Source organism: Mustela lutreola, chromosome 10 (genome assembly GCF_030435805.1).
Source record: "Mustela lutreola isolate mMusLut2 chromosome 10, mMusLut2.pri, whole genome shotgun sequence".
In the NCBI taxonomy this organism is placed as follows: Eukaryota; Metazoa; Chordata; class Mammalia; order Carnivora; family Mustelidae; genus Mustela; species Mustela lutreola.
Genome location: NC_081299.1, coordinates 102397222 through 102424146, shown reverse-complemented (window position 1 = coordinate 102424146; position 26925 = coordinate 102397222). Strand labels below are relative to the sequence as shown.

Below are 26925 nucleotides of genomic sequence, written 5' to 3'. Positions count from 1 at the left end.
ATTCTGTGAGGCATCTACTACTGTTTTAAGTGTTCTAGCTACATTCGATTTACTTTCCATCTTTCATCTGGTTGGTCTATCTTGTCCTGTTTGATAGACAGCTCTCGAGTACAATTTTTGTTGAGGAATATTTTATATGAATAGCTCTTCTGTTGAGAGTACAAATCCTCATAGTTATTTCATAGAGGTATAGAGGATATATATGACTGCAAAGCCCATGTTTCAACTGTATTATTTCCCTGTTATCTACAGATTGGAGTATTATTTTGCTGGGAGAATATTTTTTATATATAGCCTTCTGTGCAGGGTGTAAATTCCATTAATTGGTTCAGAGAGATACATAGGATAGGCAAAAAAATTAATCCACTATTTTAGTCATTGTTGATCCATGTTTTTAACATTTTTTCTTTAGAGCACAGTTTTAAGCAAGAGCATCTAACAATTAGTGAGGCAAAGAAGAGCATGTCACATTTGAGGAAGAGGAGGGGTTTGGAGGGCCTGAAGCACAAGGGGTAGAATGATCGAAGATGCAGGGGATGAGCCTCTGGACAGGATGGGGCCAAGGCAAGAGGACATCACACACCACACTTTGGGCTTGTCTCTCCCTGTGGGCAATCTCAGCGGTCTGGTCATTAGCCCTTTTTCTTTACAACCTGGAGAACTGGACCAGATCCTGATTGATTTCGGCAACTGACCGGCAACCTAAAAGAAGAGTTAATGAGTTTATTTCTTTAAAACACCAGTAACCCACTCATTCATGGATAAGGGGATGATCCAATGGGAACAAGCCTGACTTGAAGTGCTCACCCTGAAAAAACATTATGGATACCAGATGAGAATTACTTTATGAGTCTGTGCCCGAGTCCTCTATCAACACAGCCATGCCAAAATGGCATAGTAAAAATATAGAAACATTATTTTAGCATTTGAAAAATCTATTCATATGTGCCATAGATATACTTGGCCTTTATCTGAATGCTGATAAAGCTCAGGGATCTAGGAAGTATGTGTCAGGGAAAAATATGAGTCGGGAATAAGAGATGGGATGAGTATTTCATACAGTGGTTGTCTTCTAAGGGAAAGTGCTGCAAAAGGTAACATTTTTTTAGTGCAGGATCTTAATTAAAATGCAAAATTAGAACTGTAGCTGAGATTAGATGCAGGGATTAAAGAGAGTGACGTCGGATAAGAAGCACAAAGAGGAAGGAGGAAGGGGGTAGTCCATTGGTACAGACTGGAGAGTTGTGACCTTGTGTAGATGGGAAATCCCTGGTGATGATAAGTTAGAAAGACTTGAGTGCCGCAATGTGCAATGATTAATTCAAAGTTTATTCCACATGTACGATGTGTGCACCTGCACATCCCAAAACACAACTTTAGCAAAATGTATTACTCGCCAAAATATAACGAATGAGAGGGTTCTTTCCCCCTCTAAAAACCACACCTGGGTCCGTCGCAAGGGACAGAAATGGCAGGCATGGGTTGTGTAAGTAACCCACAGACTGAACTCATTCAGCAGAAGCAAGAATTTGGTGCCAGAGGTGGCTTTCTTCAGAAGGGACAGTGGTCTTAAAAACTTTGGTTTTCCCCAGGGCAGAGAATAGGAGGTCTTCACAGGAGGCAGATCCATTCAAGGAGCACAGAGAAGACCAAAACTTGATCTTGGGTTCTATATTGTAATAAAAATAATATTTAAACGATGTAAAAAGGTCTCACTAGTTGACTCAAAATGTCTCCCTTTTGAGACCTTTGGACACATAAACCTTGGTAATATTTCTATACTTACTTGCTACTTACTTGCCTTTCATCAGATTGGCTTCTGCAGTCCCAAGGGCACTGCCCTGCCCTTGGCAGAGGCTCAGTGGAATTTTGAGAGAGAATGCGTATTTATTATTTTTTCATTACTATAAATTAGGAGGATACTTACGCTAACATGTTTTGGCTACTTTCAAGTGAAGTGGGTAATTCCAAACAATAAACCTCAAGAAGGTTCATATACTTTTTAATTCAGCCTCCTCCCCTTATGAAGGCTAGGGCGTTAGTGAGGTACCTGCAGCCTCTGTTGGCCTGGTTTGTATGTGGACATTTTTCAAGACAGTTGATGATTTTAGCCTTCCTAGAAGTATAATTTCAGCAATTGGTTTCACAGAAAAACCCTGACTTTTTAAGCTGATTTTGCTTTCAGCAATAGTACAAAAAGAGGTTCCTCCTAGGGCTGTGATGTTACAGGGTCTTAAGGGGAAAATGTCATACATCTTCAGGGAAATTCGGAGAGAGAAATGATATTAATGGATTCCTCCTGGGTGCTGATTTTGTGTCAGGCATCTTACGTGCATTGTGTGTGGAAGGGATAAGGGGTGACAGAATCTTGGGGCTTTCATGCTCTGATTTTGCATTTTAGTGAGTTCCACCAAAAGCCCAGGCCCCCCTTCCAACCGCCAGAAATCCCTTCTTCCCAAGGACTAGCCTGGGGGAGAGACTCTTATGCAGAGGACGCCAACCAATGCCCTGCTGCCTGAGTTTCCTATTCTTTCTGATTGCTGTGAGAAAGACCCGTGTTTGGTTGTGATTACTCATTTTTCTCTCTTTGCATTTAAAAAAACACATTCTCATTGTACAACAGTTAGAAGAAGGGGAGTATAAACTGTCAGCCCTAAATGGGCTCACAATTCTGTTTTTTTTTCTCTGCCCCTTTTAAAAAAGGACACTCTCCACTCTACTTCAGAAGGAGATTTTCCAACCAATATTTCTACCCCAAGAATTGTTAAGTGTTAACTTTTGGTAAAATAAAAAAAGCTTTGTTATTGTGAATTCCCCCAACAGGCTTCTGTTAAAAGAGGATCAGACATCATTTCTCAAAGATGGGAGAAAATATTTGGGGCAGCAGGAGAAGTCCTCTCAACCTCCTGGAATCTGCAGAAGCACATGGGTCTACCCATCCTTCACCCCTCTCTCTCCCAGGGGCAAAGCACACCAGTATGATATCTGTTCATGTTCATGCCCTCCTCTCCATTATGGGAGAGCCTTGGGGATACCAGGTCATTTACTAACTTATCTTCATTGGCTCTGAAGAGTATGGCTCTTATCCAAAGCTGATGGTCCTTGTCCTCCATGCCTTGATCTATCCAGCTCCTACTTTTTTTTCTTTAATTAATCTGCTCAGTGGGAAGGACGCTGGTGCTGGCACTAATGCTGATCTAAGGTTTCTAATTTGTATTACTCAAGCTCAAAAGTTTGAATCTGCAGCCCCAGTGGACACTACAAAGATAATTTAGACATTGAGTATAAGACTCTTGTCTAAATATCAGACCGAAGCCAGACTTGAGAAGAACCTGAACATCTTGTCTTGGGCTCAGCACATAACCAATGCTCTGTAACATTTATGGAAATAAGTTAATGGCGTAATGAGAATCTTGATTCCACATTGGAGCTCTTGATTCATTATTTCCTTACTTCTGGAGAAGGTGTTTGTCATTACCAAATTTTAGAACTGGGGAGGGAACGGACATCTCAGTGGGGTTCATCGTGTCTGTCCTTTCATGTTGTGGTCAGTTAGATCTACAGCAGACAAAGACAAGCAGAGATAGAGCCATTGGCCACCGGCATTTGGGTAGAGCAGCTCTTTTCTATGAGGCTGCTCCAGGCATGTTAGGACAGTTAGCCTCTGAGCACTAAGTACCAGAAGTATCCATCCTTCAATCTTTGTGCCAACTGAAAAAAAATGAACTTGGAACTCTAAACCAAATCTTCCTAAGGAAGGCAATCATCGACGATCTTAGTTGAGAACTACTATTTTCTAGGTCATCAGGATCCCAGGCTTTGCTAAAAACGTACACATTTTTAGGAGCACTGCTTTATAATAACTTCTTTTTTGACTGAAGTCCACCAGCATGTAACTTCCAGATGTTCACATTTCTCTGGCCGTGGTTACACAGGACGGCACTTCTCCTGCTCCCCGCTTCTCTCCTCCTGTTGTGTCTGTCTCCCCACTTCCTCCACGCCCCCTCCTTGCCATAATTCCTCAACTCCTCACAGCCCATGAATATGAAAAGATGACCCACAGAACCACACCCAACAAACTTGCTTGTGTGATCTGAGCAGGCTGGAGCATAAGGGGACCCTCTTTCCCATTATCTGAAATTTCATTTGCTTTCATGGCAAAGGAATCACATTTGGAGTTTGTGTTCCATCTCCGTCTGGGGCCTCTCTTCCCTCCTCTCTCTTCTGGGCAGCCACTGGGCCGGGGAAGGGTAGCTAGAAGGAGGGGCGGCCACTCCTCTTCTGTAGCCCTCATGCCTGCAGCTCCAAGGCAGGAAAAGAATTGTGAAAACTTACCTGTGAGACTCATGGAAGTGTGGAATTCATTTTTTATAAGGTTCAAAACTTCCTCAACTCCATGTTCACCCTGCTTCCAAGATGGGGGTTGGGGAGAGACAAAAAGAAGCATGAAGAACATTCTGCGCAGGTGCTGAGCATTGGTTCTAGGTGTGCTGTCCGCTGCAGCGGGGAGGACAAGGGTGTCTGTGAAATTGGAACTATGCTGGGAAGACAGGGAGGCAAAGAGGAAAAGGTGGGAGTGAGGGGGCCTGAGAATGTGCAGCGTGCTGCCAAGGAAGCAGGAGATGTGGGCAAGGAGGGGGGGCTGTCCCTCAGGGATCTGTGGCACTTGGAATCAGCTCAGCTTGGATGGCAAACCACAGTAAAGCGTGGGGGCATATGAGAAGCCCAGTATCTTTCTGCTGGTTTACCTCTCACCTTATAGGCAAGACCCCACAGGATTGGTCTCCCTAGAAACACACACTTAGCCCCAAGGGCCAGAGCCTTGAGCACGTCGTTGCCAGTTCGGATCCCACCATCCAGGTACACTTCCATTTTCCCTTTCACAGCGGCCACCACTTCTGTCAAGGCATCAATCTGAGAAAGAGACATGCATGGCTTGAGGGACTTCCGTTTTCACTTTTAGGGATCATGGGGCAGAGGTGCCCCCTCAGTGTGAGTTAGGAATAGGAAGTCTGAGTGTTGGTGCTGTCTATGAGTTTTTTTCCCCTCCCATGCTTGACACATGATTCCCCTGTCCTACCAGAGCAATGCAGCTACATTCCCGAGCCCCAAGGACTTCTTTTTAATTTTTAAAACTAATTAATTAATTTATTTGAGAGAAAGTATGCACATGAGCAGGAAGAGGGGCAGAGGAGACGGAGAAGCAGGCTCCCCGCTGAGCAGGGAGCCCCATATGATGTGGGGGCTCTATTCCAGGACACTGGGAGCATGACCTGAGTGGAAGGCAGATGCTTAAACAGCCCCCACAGGTGCCCTAGGAGTCCAGGGACTTTCTGCAGTCTCTCCCTCATGCCATTTTCTTCCTTGACAGAGTGCAGCTTCTCTCTAACTCACTTGTTTGACTGTCTACAGCTCGAAAGAAACTCTTGGTTCCTCTTCATCCTAAAAGGGATATTTTCCATTTATGGCATTCACTTTAATGTTCTTTTCAAAGTACATTTTGACCTTTTATTTTCTCCTGCCTTCTCTGTTTCCAGGGTGGCACAGCTAGGAATATTCTCCATTGCTAAGGCCCTGAGTCTTTTTGGCAAAGCAAATGTGTCTGGACCACAGCGTGTTTTGTGTAACTGGGTTGCACGTTGCTCCTTACACACCACATTTGAACAACTTGTTCCTGGCTCCTGTATGGGTTATCTAAGACGTGGGTTGGTAATGCAAGCATCAGTGCTGTTGAGGCAGGGTTGAAGACTCTGAAAGGCGAAACGAAAGCAGCTTACCACTTGGCCTGGTTTCTCCCCAGACTTTCTCTCACCTTGCCTCCCCAGTTCCAGGCTCTGCAGCTACGAGGCCTTGCCAACCCACAGTGCCCCAGACTGAGCCTAAGCCTGAGCACCTCCAAGTCTAAGAGGAGGGGTGACAGCAGAGGCTGGGAGCAGGGCCCTTGAGGACAGAGTTCTGGAACTGCCTCAGGGCTCCTGTTCTACGTCTCTTGGACAGACAAATGGAGAGGAGGCGAAACTGGGCCCTGGGGTGCTTCTGCTGCAGAAGAAATCAATGGGAATTCTAACTCAATGAGATCCTTTGGGTGACTGAACAGAATATGAAATCAGGGAGGAAAGAACTTTGTACTCTAATTTACAAGTGGAGGAGACCTGAATACATTTTAGACTTACATGTGAGAACTGGTAAGAATGCATGCCCAGATAAGGGTATTTTTATAGCCCCACCATGGTATTATTTGGAATATTCGATGATGTTGAGAAAAAGAAATAAACATATCTGTGTAAATTCTTACAGTAAGCTAGATTGGATGATGGGGCTGATGGAATTTGAGAAACAGACCAGGGAGTGAATTTTAACCTAGGGTCCAGTATTGCTTTAGAGTTACTTTCTATAGGTCACGATAGGACATTCATTAGAGCCTTCTGGAAACAATAGCTAGATGACCCATTTCCCAGGTCCCAGGAAGAAATACAGGAAGTATATGGAAACTTCTAGAGATGGGAATTTCAAAGAGTTATACCCCTCACAGGGAGAGGTCTGTGGAGAGAGGAGTGAGGCATTGGCCTCCGGCACAAATTTAAGGAATGCCAAAACACTCAGATAACTAACATTTTAATACTGTCAAACTTTGATCTGTGAGCTGTGGGTGCTTGTTTTTATAAGTAAGTTTTTATTGGATCTGGGGCCAGGTTGACAGTGAGGCAGGTTCTTTGAGTGTAGGGACAGATCCTATCTTTCTTTAAAATGTTGATATTTTGTTCACCATGGAATTTTTTGCATTGATTTAAATTTTTTAAAAGTGCATTTAACTATTATTTACCTTACTAAGTTTGTCTGGCACCTTCTCAAATTCTGAGCCAGAGGTACCTCTCTAGCTTCACACCAGTCTTGGCACTGTCCCCAGAGGACGTTGGGTGGGTTTGTTGTTAAGTCAGATGGCTTGGGAGAATGACATGTTGATCAGCATGATGGGGAAGGAGAAATTCTCTCTCTGAGTCCTGCCTTTGCCAACAGTCATTCTCTATTGAGGAAATGCAGTGGGGAGCAATTACTCAGCCTCTTTCTCCATGTATTACTCAGTCCTCCCCCCAAGGGAACAAGACTAGCTAAACTGATTCGTGAGAGAGAGAGAGCGCCGATTGCTAATGTTTCATAGAGTTATTTCGAGAGTCAGCATTCTACTCCTTTTGCTACTTTCTGGTGGTGGTCTCTTTTTTGCTTTCTCTTCCTACCCATAGGACTGCTTAGGACCTGCTATACTTTTTTGCATCCTGTTCTGCCAATTTCTGGGTGTGTGGAGGTGGCCTGTGGGCATCCTTGCAGGAGTCAGGTGAGAGAACTAGCATGTGCTCTGCATATCTACTTTCTCCTGGGGTCACAGGTCAAAATTTGGCATGGGAAGTAGGATGCCTGACTGTTCCCTTCAATCAGCTCTTATGGAGAGCTACAGTAAAGTGCTCCTTATCCTCCAACTGGGCTTGTTACTCTGTGCCTGGTGGGTGGGGGGGAAGGGGCAAGTCTTTAAAAAAAAAATGAGAGAAGTGTATACATAGAAATGAAATTATGTTCTTAATATATTGACAAAGAGAAGAGTTACAAAACAGTATGTAGCTTTTCAAACCTAACATGTCATCTTTGCATTGAGAAGTTGATCAAAAAACAATTCCCAAAATATTGTCATTAATGATAATCATCAAATTAGGGGTTTTTTAAAAATATTTTATTTATTTATTGGACAGACAGACATCACAAGTAGGCAGAGAGGCAGGCAGAGAGAGAGGGGGAAGCAGACTCCCCACTGAGCAGACAGCCTGACTCGGGGCTCAATCCCAAGACATTGAGATCATGACCTGAGCCAAAGGCAGAGGCTTTAACTCACTGAGCCAGCCAGGCGCTCCTCTTTATTTTTTTAAAAAAGATTTATTTATTTTTATTTTTAGAGAGAATGAGAGAGAGGGAGAGAGAGAGAGGGACAGGGAACGAGAATCCCAAGCAGACTCCATCGGGAGAGCAGAGCCTGCCGTGGGGCTCAATCCCACGACCCTGAGACCACGACTCGACCTGAAAACAAGAATCAGAAGCCCAACCCACTGCATCACCCAGATGTCCCCACCCCACACTTCATTTTCTTAGAATGAATCAAGTAGCGATAGAAGAATCTCTTGGAAAATATAAGCTATATATCTCCAGGAAAATAAATCTCCCATCCAAGTACTAACCAGGCCCGACCCTGCTTAGCTTCCAAGATCAGACGAGATCGGACGCATTCAGGGTGGTATGGCCGTAGACTATAGGAAAATAAATCAACAATTAGTTCCCACTTAAAGATTCTTTCCTTGCCTGCCTCCTCTTCATTTGTAATGGACACAAATTCAAAAGATAGAGGGATGGGGTGCCTGGGTGGCTCAGTGGGTTAAGCCTCTGCCTTTGGCTCAGGTCATGATCTCAGGGTCCTGGGATCGAGCCCTGCATCGGGCTCTCTGCTCAGTAGGGAGCCTGCTTCTCCCTCTCTCTCTCTGCCTGCCTCTCTGCCTGCTTGTGATCTCTGTCTGTCAAATAAATAAATAAAATCTTAAAAAAAAAAGATGGGAAAATCACAGACTGTCATAGATTTTTAGAGAAGGATTCATACGGCATTTTTCGGTTTGTTTTACTTTGAAAGATTGTTATTTATTTGTTTAAGTGAGGTACTGCTCCTTCCCAGGATGTGTCATATGAGAAAACATGTTGTCACACTCCATGCACACAGGCAATCTTTAAGCTGAATGCTTTCCCCAGAAGGCAGGAGACCTCAGTGTCTTTGGAATGTCTCTCCCAACTGTGTGAACTTGGACAAGTTATGTAACATCTCTAAGCTCTAAGATCCCCATCTGTAGAAGAGTGAGGATGATATGTGTCTTGCAGGTCGGTTGTGAGATTTAGAGATGATATATGTGAAGTTTGTAAAAATGAGCTGATACACACTAGGCTGTTAATAATTAAAAGTTCTTGAGATTACCAGCATATGTGATCAGGGAGAGGGGAGTGTAGGCCGAAGCGCACAGAGTACCATGCTGTAAGCACGTGCACATGCACGTGCGTGCATACACACACACACACACACACACACACACACACACACCCCTCTGAAGTTCCCCTACTCACAGAAGCAGGAACGTCATCAAGCTGCCTCCCGCCATGGTTGGAAACAATGATGCCATGGACATTGTGTTTCACAGCTAACTCTGCATCCTCTTTCGTCAAAATCCCTTTAAGGATGATGCGCAATCGAGTTTGGCTCTGAAGCCAGGTGATATCATTCCAGCAGAAGGATGAGTCAATGGGGGACATCTGGAAATAAGGCGTTGTATGTTTCTGTGGGGAAGAAAGAAGAACCTTAGACCTGAGCTCCTTTAGGATTGTTTGATCCATTCCTAAACGAGACCCATTCAGATAGCCACCTTTTATAAGCCTTAAAAGAGGAGTAACAAAACCACTGACACTTCCAGCTCCTTTTCCTAACAGAATTTGTGCAAAAAGAATGAACTATCTCAACTGCTCATTCATGAATCATCAATTGTGTCCCTGCTCTGCCAGGATCTGGGGACACAAAGACAAATAAGACACAGTCCCTCCTTTATTTATTTTTTATTAAGTTCAGTTATCCAACATAGAGTACATGATAAGTTTTTGATGTAGTGTTCAATGGTTCATTAGTTGTGTGTAAAACCCAGTGACTCAGCCCCTATTCTCAAAGAACTCAGATTTCAATAAGCGAAGGGGATAAAAAAAAGCATTTATAGGCTGGTATGACATGTTACGCTTGAGATATGCCCAAGCTTAGAAGAACTAAGAAATACTTGATGGTCCTGAATCAGATACTACCTTATATCTAACCTTGGCTCACCATGTGAATCAAATACCCGTAAATCCCAATGTGCTTCTGGGATCTGAGATAAGGATTCCAAAACTTCAAGGCTAATTTGTGGTTAATGAGTAGAACTGTGCAGTCGCTGGACTGTCACAGCCACCCACTGGCTGAAAAGGCTGATATCATTATCTCTAGCCTAACCGAGGGCCCCAGTGTTATCATGGCTTTCTCTCTCTGGGGCACTCTACCCCATCTGACTGCAGGATTTTAAGGGGGCAGTAGCCTTTTTCACCTATTTCAGTCACCTATTTCACCTATTTCAGAGATTCCAAACAAGGGTGGTGCAGCTCCAGGAAGGAGTTCTAGGTGTAGAGAGGTACTGCCCTCAGTTCTCAAGGCAGCAGGGGGAGGGGCCTGGACTGGTTACGCTCTGTGGACCAGTCACCTGATCTGTGAGCATCCTCTTCAGGAGATCAGTTTACTTAAATGTGCCATCCAGAATTATCATTTTCTAAGTGTCCCACAGCGTAGACAATGTTGGAAGAACTTGATGATTTCCTCTCCTGTGCCATGGAACATTCCTTCCCATAGCTTTCCTATTTCTCAGCACCCAGCTCTGGCAGAGCAGCACTAGCTCCAGGAGTGAGGACATTCTGTGTCATCTCCTGTTCACATGATAGCTCTGGGGAGCAGGGGCCAGTTCTGCTTTTTGAACCATGGCCCCTGCAGTGTCTGGCAAGAGGAGGCACTCAGTGACTTTTTGTGGCGAGAGGGAAGGGAGGAAGGAGAGGATGTATGTCCTGTCGTGCCTGCCCATCGGATCTGCTCTCCTACCTCCTTTGGCGAGCGAAGGTCTTTCAGCAGTAAGTTCCTCTGTAAGTCTAGTTGGTTTCGAAAGTCACATCTCCTGTTGCCCATTTTGGGTGTATCCACAGTGATGACCAGAGCTTTGAAACCCAGGGCTTCAGCCCTCTGGACCAGCTGTTTGTTGAGCTGCCGGTCTGATGTTGCATAGAGTTGGAACCACTTGAGGCCCCTGGGGGCAGTAGCCACAATATCTTCAAGGGAGCAGCTGGCATAGGTGCTGATGATGTAGCAGATCCCGGCCGCTTGGGCAGCTGCAAAGCAAAAGGCACAGCTCAGGTTGGAGGGGGGGGGGGGGCTCTGGGCTGGGCTGAGATGCCCTCGGAGTCTGTGCCACCTCTGACCTGTTTGTACTGGAAGGGAAAACAAAGCTTGACCTCATTCCGTTTTCCACTGGGAGAGAGGGCATAGGGGAGCATTCGGTCAGCCTGGGAGGTCCCCTGCTATATAGCCTGTCTTCCAGACTCTGTCAAGATCCCCGGCTGGAGGGGTCCTTTAGTCCCCAGGATGCTCTTGGACATGCTGCCACTTTCAGATGGGAGAATGGGCTGCTCGTGAACTTGTGAATGATGCAGAAGGGAACTCAAGAGGACAAAGGGTGAGGAACTGTAATGCCAGTGGAGAGGACTGAACTCTGCACTGGAGAAAGCATGGTATCTGAGTTAGAAGAGTGCTCATTCTACTTAGCTGTGTTCCTTGAGTCTCTCATTTTCTTCTTCTGTGAAATGGAGCGAAATGACAATACCTGTCTTATAAGGTTGCTGAGAGATTAAACAAGGTACTAGATTTGGAAGCATTTTTATGTATTTTATTTATTATTATTATTTTTTTTAAGTAGGGGCTGGCGGGGAGCTCACGATCCTGAGATAAAGACCAGAGCAAAGATTGAGTTGATGCTCAACTGACTAAGCCACCCAGCCACCCCTGGAAGGGTTTTTAAAATTCCTAAGTGATGTGCTGTACACAGGCTTAGTGACTACAAGGTTGCCGAGGATGATGGCAACAGTGATGTTGACACTCACTGCCTACTGTGATCGTTGTTTTCAGCAAGATTCTCCAGTAGGTCAATGTCACTACCGTTCCACAAGCCATGAGCCGAGAACCTGGCCTAATCAGATTTAATATTTTCAACTTCCAACATCAATAGGAGATACCCCATTCTTTGGACCCACTACAAAAACATGATATGTCCCACCACGAAGATTTAGTAAAGCAGTCATAGTTCTACAGGATATTCGTATTTTAGCCTAGTCAGACTTGGCTCCTAACCAGCCACTTGGAACTCCAGAATCCTTGGATTCATTGCTTCCTGTATCACAGAGTCAAAGAAAAAGATCCCCGGGAAGTCCTAGGGAACCTGCAAATAAAATATTTCCTAGATGTGACCTAGAGTGAAGATTATAAAGGGAGGGGGCGCCTGGCTGGCTCAGTCTTTAAGAGTCTGCCTTCAGCTCAGGTCATGGTCCTGGGGTCCTGGGATCGAGCCCCACATTGGGCTCCCTGCTTGGTAGGAAGCCTGCTTCCTCCTCTCCCATCCCCTTGCTTGTGTTCCCTCTCTCACTGTGTCTCTCTGTCAAATAAATAAAATCTTAAAAAAAAAAGGTTATAAAGGGAGTCACAGGACTATTTTCAGACCCTCTCCTCTTCCTTCTCTTCTCGTTACTTTTTGGAGCAGAGGGATAAGGGAAGAGAATAACGGGCTACTTGGAAGGAGACGTACGCAATAAGAAACTTTTTGTCATGTAAGATGACAGTCAGGGCGCCTGGGTGGCTTAGTTGGTTAGGCATCTGTCCTCAGCTCAGGTCATGATCCCAGGGTCCTGGGACCGAGCCCCACAATCAGGCTCCCAGCTCAGCAGGGAGTCTGTTTCTCCCTCTGCCTCCGTCTCGTCACCTTGCTTGTGCTCTCCCTGTCTCTCTCCCTCTCAAATGAGTAATAAAATCTTTAAAAAAAAAAAAAAAAGTGACAGTCAGTCAAGGAGGCGGGAAATGTGACATATGGGCAGGAGCACCTGCCAGGGGCTTTGTTAGGACTTCATGTCACGACCCTCTCCTCATCCTAGATTCAGAGACTTACCATTCAGCCCCGGCCCTGGCCCATGAGGGGTCAGGTCAAAGAGAGCCCTATCCTTGAAGCCACCCTGAGAACACCTTTCCCCACAGACAGTAAGAGACCTGCATCCCTTCTTGGCAGGATGGCCTGCTTGATTTCCACATCTACTCCTCTGAAGCCGCCCTGTCTGACCATTAGTTATGATGGACATGGATGTTTTCTCAATCTCAGATGAAATGTTATGCGCACATCCCTCCTCAAGCCTGACCAGATTGCGGTCCCTAAGCTCCTTCTGGGAGAAATCCCGCCATTGTTCTGAAGGACGCCAGCACCCTTCAGGACCCCTGGGGGGGAGCCTCGAGGGGCAGCTGGGTCATACCTCTGGCTGTGCTCATTTCTCCATCCGGCCAGACGAGGCCGTGGAAACCCGTGGGCGCGATGCAAATGGGGGCCGTGACCTCCTCCCCTTGGACTGTGGTCCGGGTGTCCACCTCTCGCACGTCTCTCAGGTACCGGGGCCGAAGGCGGATTCTGTGCTCGGAAACAAAGATCTTCCATTAGGGGCCTTATTCTCCAGCATGCAGCTGCCTGGGACTGGGGCCTCCAGATTCGGGTGTGTAGGTCTACACCAGACTGGGTCGCGAGAAACCGTGGTGGGTCAGTTGGCTGATTAGGCTACATAGACCGACTTTCCTTCAGAAAGCCTTTCCCGATACCCTGGCCCTCATTAACCACTCTTGCTCTAAACCCCCAGTGCACGTGTGGTCCACGCGGCGTCCGGCTCTGACACAGGTCTGTGTCTTTGAGTCTTGCCTTCCTGAGCAGACTCAGTGCTTGGAGGCTTTGACTGATTGCCATAATGAGGATCAGAAAAGAGAATAAGCAGGAAGGAGTTCTAGGCTCTTCCCTCACGGGTTAGAAACAAGTCTCCACTGATGGAGGACAAATCCCAGAGAATAGTCACGGTGGGGGCTTGTTTTGTTATTTTGGTGTTTGCTAGAGGCTAATTCGTTTGACGATTGAACTTAAGTACTGCTTTAGAAAGGATAGGAGAAGTCACAAATAGTAAATATATAAAACACACTTTTAAGTCCAATAGAGACTTAGTCTCAGGATCCAAAAATGCTTGTTTTTCACAAAATATTATTATTCCTACACACAAATGTGGAAAGGTTTTGCTAGATATATTGTTTGTACAAACCTGGAGAAGATGCAGACTTCATCTGTGAAATGGGAGAAATAATCCAAATTTCCTAGTTGTCTTATGAAGGCAAATGAGCCAAAGCAAGTAAGGGGCCTAGTATAATTCTGAACAAGTATGAAAATGCCGAACTTGGTGTTCACCTTGTATCCCATTTTTCTGTTTTCTCCTCACCTCTCTTATTACAAGGGGCAGCAAACTTTTTCTGTGAAGGGTCAGAAAGTAAATATTTTAGACTCTGTGGACCGTGCAGTCTGTCACATTGACTCAGATCTGCTGCTGCGATGCAAAAGCAGCCCCAGACAGTATGTAAATGCCTGACCATGGCTGGTTCTAATAAAACATTATTTATAAACACTGAAGTTCATATTTCATATAATCTTCACCTATGACAGTTTATCATTCCTTTTTTGGTATTTTTCAATCATTTAAAAAGAGAAAACAAAAATTCTTAGCTTGTGGACCATGCGGACCCAGGCAGTGGGCCTGCCATGGCCTGTGGGCTCTCTTCCACCCTGGGCTGTACCCGCTGCTCTTCCAGCCCAGCTCTCCTTTGAAATCAGCCTCCTTTCCTCCCTAAGAGTCTTTGGGTCTCCACATTTCTTGTGTCCCCTCTCCCAACAGACATTATCCCCTTCAAGCCAGAAGTTTAGGAACTCAGGAGATTTAGGCCTACTCTGCCGACTTCTCCTCCCCTTCCAGGTGACCCTGGACTCCTGTCCTGTCTTGTTAGGGCCCAGAGCTGCTGGGATGCAGAGGGAGGTTGACTCATGCTAGTTCTGCAGAGGCACAAAGATAAACTCTTTCTCCATTCATCCTCTTCCTGGCCACATGCCTCCACCCGCCCCCAAACCCCGCCAAACCCAAAACAATAACAACAAAACCCATGAATTTATCTTGAGTACTCTATGTTCTTTGGAGGCACCAAAGAACAAATAGTAAATATACTTGCTACCTTCCAAGGACCCCTCACCCAGTGCACCTTAGCTTAACAATAGAAAGGATACAGAAGACCAGACCTTTTAAATGCTGCGATGTTATCATCTCGGGTGAAGCATTCATCAGATCCTCCTTCAATAAAATCCCAAGTTGACTTAGATAGATGCTCCTGGGCATAAGCCTGAAAATCTGTCAAACACACCAAGGGCATTTCTGGACCTTCAAAGGAAAAACCAAAACCAAACAAGACACTGAGGTTACGTCAGATGTAGAGGAGAGAGTAAATGTGGGGGCTCTGTCCTGAAGCTGTTTGGATTCAACATTAACCCCCCCTGCATTCCTTATCCCTGGAGGCAGAGCCAAAGATGCTGATCCCCGTGCTTCCGTTCTCCTGCCCCCATACCCAAATGCTGATGAGCTGGTCTTCTAAATATCCCTCATGTTTATCCCCTCATCTCTACAATTCACGGCCTCAGATCGAGTTGAGGCCCTGCCACCTCTTATAAGATTATTACAAAAATGTCTTCTCTCTGTCTCTGAGCCTCCATCTTCACTCTCTAGCTTGTCTCCCTCGAGCTTCCTGGATCTTTCTGAAATGTGAGTCTGATCACATGCCCCTTTCATGGCATTCACAGCTTTCCTGGACCAGCTCCTAATGGTCTTACCAGCTTCATTTCTGGGTGGCTTTTCCTTGTCATTTGAGGCACTACAAGTGTTTCCTGAACATTCCCAAGGGCTGCTTCCTACCTCTTCACCTTTTGCAGGAGGAGATCATCAGGCTGGGAAAATTGGGACCGAGCTGATATGATTACCTGGGAGTTCCTGGGAATCTCTAGAATGGGTTGCCTGGGGCTCTGGTTGGTATCAGAGAGAAACTTATGGACTTTGGCTCCTTGGCAAGGACATTGAACATATTCACTTTGAGACCAAGAAAACAGCATATGTGTGACTTCCATTCATTCCCCACCCCCAAACCAAAGTAGATCTGGAGCTTGGTACTTTTGGTATGCCCCTTGCCCCACCTAAAGACGAAAGAGAGCATGGTTTGGGGATAGATCTGTCTAGTGGGGGCAAGGGGAGTGGGGACCCTAGCTACAGAGATGCCGAAGGCACTTGTTGCAGCCAAGGACAGCATGTGGAGCTCCTGCAAGAGAGGATTCGAGCAGGAAAGGGTGAGAATCTATAGTCCAGAGTGTTGGGCATCTCCCTGGCAGCAGGCAGTGGAGTGAAAATTAGCCAGAGGCTGTGAGCAGAAATGGAATGATTTTTAAGTCATTGACTGAGGGACAGGAATAAGCTCCAGGATCTAGGGCTTCAAACGTGAATGGGCCGCCTCCTCTAATGAACACAGAGGCCAGGGAGGCCAGATGAAATATGGAGTGTCGGGGATCTTGGTGGGGCTAAGGATGGGCCAGAACTGATGGAGGAAATCCAGGGCCATGCTGGAATCTAGTCAAGTCCAACAGAGAAGTGACCCCAAACACCTTCCCAAGGAACTGAGCAGAAAGAAGTTATGGCAGAGCCCTTGGGATGTGCACAGAAGAATCTGGAGCACAGCCACAGAGCTTTATATAGGCAATGCACTTTGTCAGTGAGTAGGCAGGGAGTTACTGAGGTGCTGAGTTGAGTTTGACAAGGTAGAGCAACCATGTCTAATTTATCTCATTCCTGCCAGACCCTTCAAGTCTCAGGGACTTTGGTGGAATGTGTTTCTCATTGTAGTTACCCATCAGCATCGCGATCACTGATTTAAACCTCTGTGTGCCTAAGAGTTAACATACCAGGCTCGAGAATGCTACCCCTTGAGAGACCTGCTTGCAAAGTTGAACCTCAGTTGGAGTCTGGGAACTTGGACTTCAAGAAGGTTCCCACTACTCCCTGATAAAAATGGCATGGCCCACTGGTCTAAATTGCACAAACAACGTGGTTTATGCTGAATGCCTGCTTTCCCTCTGAGGGTCTAGAATTCAGGCATGGGTGTGGCAGAGAGGGTCAATATGACCAGCCCCCAATAAAAGGCTTTGGGCAATGAGTCTCTAAAATGACCCTCCATGGTGGTCTGTGCTTCACACATGTTGTCACAACACATGTTTGGAGGGATGAAGTGCATCCTGTGTAATTCCACTGGGAGAGGACGCTTGGAAGCTTATACCTGTTTCCCTCTAGATTTTGCCCCATGAGCCTTTTTCCTGTGCCAATTTTGCTTCTCATTCTTTCTCTGTAATTAGTCATACCCTCAATGACATGCTATGTCCTATGTGTTTCCCTAGGGAATCTCTGAATTGGGACCCTCAACACGCTTTATTTTGTTTTTGTGGGGTTTTATAAAAGATTTTATTTATTTATTTGACAGAGAGCACAAGTAGGCAGAGCAGCAGGCAGAGAGAGAGGAAGAAGCAGGCTCCCTTCTTAGCAGGGAGCCCCATGAGGGACTCGATCCTGGGACCCTGGGATCATGACCTGAACTGAAGGCAGATGCTTAACCAACTGAACCCCCCAAAAGCTCCCCAGCATGCTTGCTATCCCCAGGCATTAGGATGGTATGTGACAGCTGTTCACGAATATTCATTATTTGAATGTAACATTCCCCTATCTGTCATTTCTGTGTTGTTGGTTGAGAATTCTCCACCAGGTTTCTACTTTCAATATCTCAACAAATCTCCATCTCCTGGAAACTGCTTGGAAATAAATAGCCTAGAATCTTTGTATACACCAAACATTTTATTACCATGTTTCTATTTACCATTTCTTTTTCTGTCTACTGTTTCCTTTCTACTTCCCTGCGAAGTAGACAGAGAAGTCATTAGTGTCTTCATTTTGCATTTGGAGAGACTGTGGCCTAGGATATTGAATAACTTGTGAAAGATCAGGCAGTAAAGTGTGACAGTGGAAGGCTCAGAGTCACGTCTTCTGGTAGCCTCTAAAGACAGACATTTTCTTTTTTTTGATTTCATGGTGTAGAGCAGAATAGTTGGTTGACATTAATCACTTGTTTCATTGAATTTAAAAGAATTTCAAGGGTGAAATAGAATTTCAAAGGGCGAAAATATAATTATGCATTTTTGTCTTTTTATATCTTTTTAAAGTACTGAGCCCAGTGAATTTTTAACAGAGGTCCAATATGAGGCCTCTAGTTGAACAGAAGGGCAACTTCATTGTTCAGAGCCTTCCCCACAAGTGGAAGGGAGACTTAAGAGTATATGTTTTTATGTGTCTCAGTGTGATCCATACCAGACTTAAAACCACCAGGAATTCAAGGGAGGATCCAAGTTATCAAGTGGCTTTCTTGTATTCCCATTTTTATTGATCTCCGCGGCAGTATTTTTTCTTCTTTTCTCCTCTATCTCAACCACCCAAGAGGAAGAGAAAGTGGAGAAAAGGATAGAGAGGATAAAAGTCTTTTGTAAGAACTTGAGCTTATTGTCGGCCATTTATTTTCTTCAGGCATTTTGTCTCTTGGTTAAAAACGGTGAGGCATGACTAGCGTACGGGAGATGAGAAAGTTCAAACGTAAGAGCAGAGGACATTCAGGGTACACACAGCTCATGACTGAAGGTCAAGTAGTTTTCTCTGACTGAGAGAGAAAGAACGGCCTAGACTATGACCAGTGGGCATTTCACGGCAGATCTTCTCTTCGAGATTGCCATTTGTTCCAATGCAATTAGGCTAGATAAACAAGTTATCTGTCTTAGAAGATTTTAAATGACTCGTAATTCATGTTGGTGTCACTTTGGGAATCTGGTTTATCAGAGCTTCCACTTGTGTGAGAAACCCCTAGGTGTTCTATAAAAAATGTCAGGGTGGAAATCACAGGGCAGGTCGCTGAGATACAAGCGGGGAGCAAAGGCTGCTTTGGAGGACCCAGCTCCAGGTGCAAGTGCTTGATGATGAAAGGTGGTGTCCTTGAAGACCCTCTGGCCTGGTCCCCTGGGAACTTATGCCAAATTTCTCAATGGAGTGGGAGAGATAACATCAAGGCTATACTTTGGGGACCTTGTCTGAGAGATTACACTGTTCAAGGTTGGCAGAAAGTGCTTTAATCACTGTATGTGGGGTACAGCCTCAAGGAGAGTGGCTGCAAAGCCTACGGCCATCACCATAGCAACGGTAGCATTGGAAGGGGAGACATGACAGCAGGAGGAGGCCCTGGTAGTAGAATGTGTGGTGGCAGAGGGAGGGGGAGCCCAGGGCTGGGGCCACAGTCAGTGTCAGGACCAGAGAAGACATGAATTGGCAATGGCTATGACTGAGGCTCATGAGCTCCTACAGAGTCCTCCAAATGGGGAGGAAAGGTCAGGGTAAAGGAGCTGGATTTCTAGAAACATCTGGTCAGATATCAGAGTGTCCGTAACATTCGGGTGGCCTAAGGAACCAAGGATTACGTCTGTGTGGGAGCAAGGGAACAAGGGGCCCAGGGTGGATCTGACAGACACCAGCCTCGTTAAATGCTACGAGAATGGGCTTAGGTTTCTCTCAGCCCAGGGTCAGTTCTGGTTTTTCTCCTGAGCCCTTACACAGTATGAATGGAAGACTCAGGAACCTTCCTGGGCCACGACAGCCATTTTTAAAAAAATCTTTATTCTGTTTCATGTAATAATCATCTCTCCTCTTCAGCCCACCACCCCTCCATTACTCCCATTAGCTGGTTTTCCTTTTCGGGAATTAAACTTCTCTTGACCTGTCGTCATATTCTACCATGAGACTTAGAATGTTCTGGTTTTTCAGAACCTCTTCTGCGGGAATGATGGGAAATGACTCGTGTCTTTGTTTTACCCCAGAAACTTTGTTTATCACAAGTTGAAGGCGTTTTTCAGGTTCTGAGAGGAAGCACATTTTTAGCAGGGATTTGCCTGGCCTGGAGCCATTGTGACCTAATTAGGTCATGAAATGCCCACTATCCCACCTCCTCAAGACTGCAGATCCTGCCCAGTGAGGATTAGAAGACAATAAGAGATGCAAGGGACATCAAAGAGAGGGAGAGATGTGTGCCACCTGACACCGTAGCAGAATTTAAAATGAGCCTAGGTCTTCCATCTCTACATTCAGTGTTCTTGCTGACATAACAGGTGACTCTTGCAACTTCCCCTGGATAGCCTGGCCATGGTCTCTGGATTTACTGCACCTTATTTGAGGACTAGCTTCTCATAAGGCTGCTGGGGGCACCTGGGTGGCTCAGTCGGTGGAGTGGGCAACTCTTAATCTTATGGTTGTGAGTTTGAGCCCCATGTTGGGTGTAAAGCTTAATTACAAACAAAATCTTAAAAAAAAAAAAAAAAATCTAACTCTTCCAGAGTTTTATCTATGCTGGATTTCATCATTCCAGTTCCTTCTCTACTCCTTCTGACCCAACTTGGTTAACAGGTGTCAACCAGAAAAGGCTGAGGTTGGAGGTAGAGCCCAAATGGGACCAGTGAACTGGTCAGTGGACTAGTGATGGCATCAGGCTGGGAGGCAGCCTGCTTTGGGGAGGTTATTGACCATTAGTAGGTACAAGAGGATAGGATAGGCAAGTTACTTCCCCTCCCTAGGCCTCAGTCTCTCATTTGAAAACTATAGGTTTTTATATACTTCCTTTTAATCTTTACCAGGTTTGAAGATTGGGCTGAGGTCCTTCCTTGGTGGTGGTGGTGGTGGTTGGGGGGTCTTCTCATTCTGTGCTTCTCTGGCAGGTAAATGCAAAGACCTCATTTAAGTGAGGCTGTGTTACTAGTTCACCATTTACTTTGTGGCAGTAAAGTTCAGAACAGGGAACCAGCATATCCTTTGGACTTCTTTTCTAACATCAAGGAGCTGGGTACTCACAGCTTTCCTTCCCTCTTGCGCCCCAACCTTGAGGCCTCTCTCTCTGCAAGCTGCTCTGGTCCTATGGTGCCACCTTATGCTTCAGTGGGGAACTGCTTGACGGGTCACAGCACAGCTTCCCGTCTACAAGCGGGTGTGGGCTCTCATCCAACGTGTGTTCCCAGCTCCCAGACCCAGGGATTCCATCTCACTACATGTCTGTGCTTCTTCCTCCTTCCTCAGTTTATCCAAACCATTGGCTGATTTTCTTCCTCCCCCCCACCCTCGCACGGGAAGTCGTTCTTCCCTCTGCTTCCCTTTCCAGGATCTTTCCCATTTCTTTTCTCTTTTCCATTTGCAAACCAAAAATAGCTCCGTTGTGGTGAATGAGATTAGTTCTATGTAGTCTCTTGGGTTAAGAACACAAATGTTAAAAAAAAAAAGTTATGATTCTTTACTTAAAGGGCCTCTGAATTCTCTCTTCCTCTAATTAAGCCCATTTTTCCTCATTGTCCTCATTCATGAAAAATAAAAAAAGCTATGCATTACATAGTTTTCTGAGTTTTCAGTTTCGGCCTGTGACTAGGAATGCAACTGCATTGCTCTCTACTCTTTTGCATTGCAAATATGCCAATTTTCTGCTACTTTGCCCACCCAGTGGGTATTTCCAGTGACCTGGGAACCCCACCACGACTTTAATGGCATTCTTTCTATGGGAAAATATGTGTTGAGTTCCAAACAAATAACTTCCAAGTAGAGTCTTGGAGCACAGCCATGTTGTAAATTGCATGCTTTCTCCAGGGGCGTTGGAGGCTGTTGAGGACATAGTGGGAGACCTTGATCCAAGTGCTCACATGGTGTTTTGAAAGGTTGGGGATTTCCCAGTTCTATTGAGCAGTGGAATAATTTGATTACACAAAGACCCTGGGAGACAGCATGATGGTCCCTTGATAATAAAATGACAATGAAATTGCAATCATTTATCAAGAGTTTTATGATGTGCCATGAACCCTGTAGATCGTTTATGTGCATCCCTGCTTCAACCCTTCTAACAATTCCCAAACACAAATGTCATTATCCCCATTTCACAGGTGAGAACCCTGCAGTTTAGAGAGATTTGTTAATTTGTACTTTGCCCCCCATCACACATGCGGTGATATGTTCTGACTTCCATGGCCTGGTTCTTAAGTACCATGGAATAAAAAGCAAATGTATACAGCCAAGTGTGGTTTCTAGAATGAGAGAGTTGGCATTTCAATGCCATGGGCATATGTAGCTTTGCTCGCCAACTTCCCTCAACAATATGCAACTCCATGAGAAAGTAAGAAAATTTCCTTATTTGGCTGGTCATAAACAATAACCAGTTAAGTGATGAAGCAATCCTAGCAATCTAAAAGCACTCTTAAATACATTATGCCATTGGATGCCTCCGGGGAGACAGGGATCAGAAAGTAGATGTGCCACAATCCCATCTTAGAGAGGAAAAAGTTAAAACCCAGAGAAGCCAGGGGAATTATGTGTATGCACACAGGATGAGCATAGCAAAGCCTGACCAGGAATCCTTCTGACTTGCTGTGGGTATAGTTGAGCTGGAATAGAGCATTAGTGGTGCCTTAGGAGACCTTTGGGTCTCTATCTTGCAGGGTTGGGAGAAATGCATAAAGTGAGCTTGGCCAGTTCCCACATAATCTAGGCTATTGGGAAAGGTGTCCCCGAGGGAGATCACTCCTCCTGCCTTTGTATTTGCTCAAACAGATGGCATGTTTGGAACAGACCTCACAGACTAACCTCCTAGCACCTCTCATTATGGCAATGACTCCAGATTGTCTTTCTGAAGGCCATTGCCTACAGCTGCTCATGATGTTCCCTAAGGTATTAATAGCTGAGGGAGTCCATGGAATCAAGAAGACAGACTCTCTGGGCGTCTGGGTGGCTCAGTCGGTTAAGTGTCTGTCTTCGGCTCAGGTCATGATCCCAGGGTCCTGAGATTGAGCCCTGTATCGGGCTCCCTGCTCTTCGGGAAGCCTGCTCCTCCCTCTCACACTCCCCCTTATTATATTCGGTCTCTTGTCTCTTTCTCGGTCAAATAAACAGAATCTTAAGAAGAAGAAGAGAAGGAGGAGAAAAAGAAGTGGGGGGGAGGTAAAAGAGGGGGAGGGGGAGGGAGAGAAGAAGGAGAAGAAGAAAGACTTTCCTAAGGCCCACCTGGCTCAAACCTCAGCTCTGCTACCTGCTCCCCATGGTTGTGTGAATAAAGATTCGTGAAAGAAGAATATTAAGGCCTACCCCACAGGGCCCTTGGGAGGACTAAGTACTCCAGCCTACATGAAGTTCCTAGAACAGCGCCTTGTGTCAAAGAGTCCCCAGCAGATGGTGCTTCGTGGGCGTTACTCCCTCTGCCGACGACACGGGCATTCTCATCTGAGGCTCGGGAGCCTCAGTTCCGTGACTGTGTAATTTGGACCCTGTGTCAGGTTTACTCGTTAGTTTACCCAACACAATTTCCTGGGTACACACAGTTGGCCAGGAAGGCAGAGACCTTGACTGCTCATCATAGGCAGCCCCCAGGTGATAAGGGACAGGCAGGGCTCTGCCACTCGTTCTGGCCCGTGGGCTCGGGGTGAAGTGACAGGTGTTAAACCCCGGGCCAGGAATTGAAGATGATGCATGACCTTCATCATTCTCTTCTTTTGGCTGCGACAGTGAGAAGGCCGTGCTCCCTGGAAGCCATAGCTGTGAGATAAAGACAGCTTTGGTCCCTGAATCACCATTTGGACAGGAGTAGCCCTGGGGATCAGCTGATTTTGTTGTGGCCAAGAAATAAATATTTGTGAATTAACTTTTGGGATGCTAATCTCTGCTCTCAAGAAGTTTACAGTCAAAGACAGACTTCAGTAGCTCATTCCCTGTCCGTTGTTATGGCATAGAGTTTAACAGGAGTCCTTTCCTGGGGGAAGCTGTCTGGGGATTTAGGAATATTCCTCCCATTGTTTCTTGAGGAACACCCACAAATGATATCCTGCTCCATCTAGTTTAGACAAGCTCCAGTTCTCAGCTACCCAGAAAGTGAGGACATGACTACCTTATAGAGATCTTGAACAAATGAAAGGATTCTATAAAATGCAGAATAGCCCAGTGGTTAAGAGTAAAGTTTGGGGGGACACCTGGGTGACTCAGTGGGTTAAGCCGCTGCCTTCGGCTCGGGTCGTGATCTCAGGGTCCTGGGATCGAGTCCCGCATCGAGCTCTCTGCTCAGCGGGGAGCCTGCTTCCCTCTCTCTCTCTCTGCCTGCCTCTCTGTCTACTTGTGGTCTCTCTCTGTCAAATAAATAAATAAAATATTTAAAAAAAAATAGTAAAGTTTGGGGACTTTTGCTTCCTGTTTGGAGGTAGGAGAAAGCAGAAAGGCATTTCTCCTTTGATTCTATTTCAAGACTCTTTCTGTTTTGTTCCAGTGATCTATGTGTCTATCTTTATAGCGATACCACACCAACTCCATCACCGTTCTTGGGCAGTTTCCTCCAGACTGATCTACAGATTCGGTCTGACCCAGTCACAATCCCAGAAGGCTCTGTACTGGAGAGGATTGTTAACTAGTTCCCCGAAAGCTTATTTTTCAAAGAAACAACCCCAGTTCAGTTGTTTGAGAAAAGTTAACTTCTTTGCCTTTTAGGAGTGACAGCCATGTCACTGGTTTCTTCTGCCAGTGCTCAGGAAGCAACGGTCAAGTTACAGTGTACTTCCCCAAGGACTGGAACTTTCCCCTCTTAAGGATGCCCATAAATATTCCATTGAGTGGCTTCTAAGACTTACCTTCGTTAGGCAAGAGCTTCTCTGTAGGGTCTTTGAAACAAAGCCTGTCTTTGCCAGTCCCTTCAGGGTCCTTTGACCTGTCTCTATACAGCCCTCTTTGGCCACATCTCTCCCCTTGAAAACTCACAGTCAACACCTCTGATGCCCACACAGTCTCCAGTCTCTCTTCTAGAACTCCTGCCACTTGGTCTGCTCCCCCTCTTCCAAGCACACAGAAAATGCCCAGGAACAAACCTGATGTTAGCGTCTTCCAGTCCCTGGCGAGAGTGGTGTCCAGAGGCAGCTGTGGAAATCCTGGCTCACTGCGGGACATGGCAGGAAACCTAAGTCACTACCCAAAACTCCATGAGTTCATGGTAATAATTTTCCAGCTTGGAAGTAAATGAGCAACTAGGCCAGCACAAGGTCAATCTTGAAATGAACTTTGTGAGTTTTGCAAGGTCACTTCAAATTTGAGCGAGTTCATTACAAAATGAAACTTCAGAATAAAATAGTTGCTTCTTTGCTCCCACGTCATATAGGTTTCCAGTTCATCAAAGATGGTTTTGGGAAGGGAGCAGATGATCTCAGGTGGAGAATTACAAAAGCCTCGATGCTGTAAAGGAAAGGCTTGTCTGAAGAGGTTCGCCAAAGGTCAGTAATTAAACAATTTGTCCAGGTCCTTCCCTCTGGGCCTGCCCCAGCTCTTGTCACGTCTCCTTTGTAGTATAACAACACTGAACATTTATTAAGTGCTTAAGTGTGCCTCGCATATTGCCTGCATTATTTTACTCCATCCTCGCCTGCAGCCATATGGGTGGATATTAGTTTCCCCATTTTTTCAGAAAAGAAAGTGAAGTTATATAACACCCTTTCCTCCTAAGGAGCAGAATTGGAATTTGACTCGAGCTTGCAGCCACTGTTTGGCGGCATATGGAGGATTGTAGGCAATTCTGTGGACTATGGCAGTGGGATCTGTCTGTCTTTTAGAATCTGTGGTTGGAGAAGGAAAAAAAATATATATATATATATAATATATATTTATATAAATATTATATTTAAATATAAATATTTTTATATTTATATATAAAAACTATATATTTATATATTTTTAATATATATAAATACTATATATTTATATATATTTATATATTATATATTTATATATAAATACTATATATTTATATATTTTTATATATCTATTTTTATATCTATTTATAGATATTTATATATTTATATCTATTTATATATATTAAAATAGATATATAGGTATATATATTTATATATATATATATATAAAACTAATGTGGAATCGTTTTATCCGCCATCCCCCCCCCCGCCCCGCCCCGCCCCGCCCCGTCCCGCCCTGCTCCGTCCCGCCCCGCTCCGCTCCTCCACACTGTATTCCCTTGGAGAGTAATTGCTGCCTGTAGTACTACCGCTAGATGGCAGTGTGACCTCAGAAATGCTTTCAAAGGGTCCATACTCTGGAATCTGGAAATTCCATAGCAGTTTTCATTCCTCTGCAGTCACAACACCAGGCCTGCTCACTGTCCCCTGATCCAGACTTTCCATTGCCATTTTCCAATCTTGGATTTTGTCCCTTCTCTCCAGGGGACATTAGTGTAGTGGTTAGGAACACAGGTACTGGAGCATAATGCCGGAGCTTAAATCTGTGGCCACTTAATTTCTCTGTATTTCAGTTTCCTATAACGTCTCCCACACTTTAATGAGAAGGAAATGAGAGAATGCTTTTAAGGGTCGCGTAATAGATATAACATATAGGTCTCATAACTAGATTCATAGTTTGAATCTGGTTGAAAGTCGATTCTCAAGTTTGAGTCTAATCCAGTGTTTTGGGGACATTTTGAATCTGATCACTGAGCTAAGGAGCATCCTCACTTCCAAGATGACTAACTTTGGCCTCTACTTGCACCAAAAACACATTGTTTTCATGCCTGTGCCTTGTAAATGCTATTCCTCCTTTCTAGAATATTCTCATTGCTCCTACTTGCCCTTAAGACTGAGTTGGTATGTCTATCCATTGATGAAGCCTTCTCCAGTCTGCCAGGCAGAGCTGGCAGTGTGTGTGGGGGGTGTGTGTGTGTGTGTGTATGTGTGAAACTTGTCACACTCTACTCCAGGTGGTCCACTGTGGTGGCGGCTTTTGCAGGATTTTGAGTTCTTTGAGGCCAGGAACCAATTTGTGTTGACTCTTGAATCCCATGGCCCAATGTAGGGCCTGTCCCATGGTAGGCACAGGACAATTATTTGTTGTAGAATTAAGAAACAGATGTTACAGCCCGAGTTCTCAAAGAAACAGGCATAGTATGCAGCCAGTATCATCCCTTTCCATTTTCACCAACTTCACCCTCCTCTTTTTCCTTACTACTCCGAGTCCTACCGCAAGAGTAAGGTCAGTTTAATGCAAAGGTCAGGATAG

At 45.3% G+C, this 26925-nt stretch overlaps 1 protein-coding gene across 2 annotated transcripts; it reads right to left on the bottom strand.

The window, feature by feature from the left end:
* Window positions 1-341: 341 nt before the first annotated feature.
* Window positions 342-24845, bottom strand: HAO2 (hydroxyacid oxidase 2). Of its 2 annotated transcripts, XM_059137259.1 has the most exons (9): window positions 24738-24845; window positions 14979-15129; window positions 13972-14031; window positions 13150-13301; window positions 10688-10971; window positions 9148-9357; window positions 4756-4914; window positions 4336-4405; window positions 342-702 (listed from the first exon to the last, which is right to left on the bottom strand). In XM_059137259.1, exons 1-9 carry the CDS (start codon window positions 24814-24816, stop codon window positions 647-649), a joined length of 1221 nt encoding a protein of 406 aa, XP_058993242.1. In that variant the 5' UTR covers window positions 24817-24845; the 3' UTR covers window positions 342-646. The 2 variants fall into 2 exon arrangements, with proteins under 2 accessions (XP_058993242.1, XP_058993243.1); XM_059137260.1 differs by lacking the exon at window positions 13972-14031 and having other exon boundaries at window positions 14991-15129.
* Between the last annotated feature and the right edge of the window lie 2080 nt (window positions 24846-26925).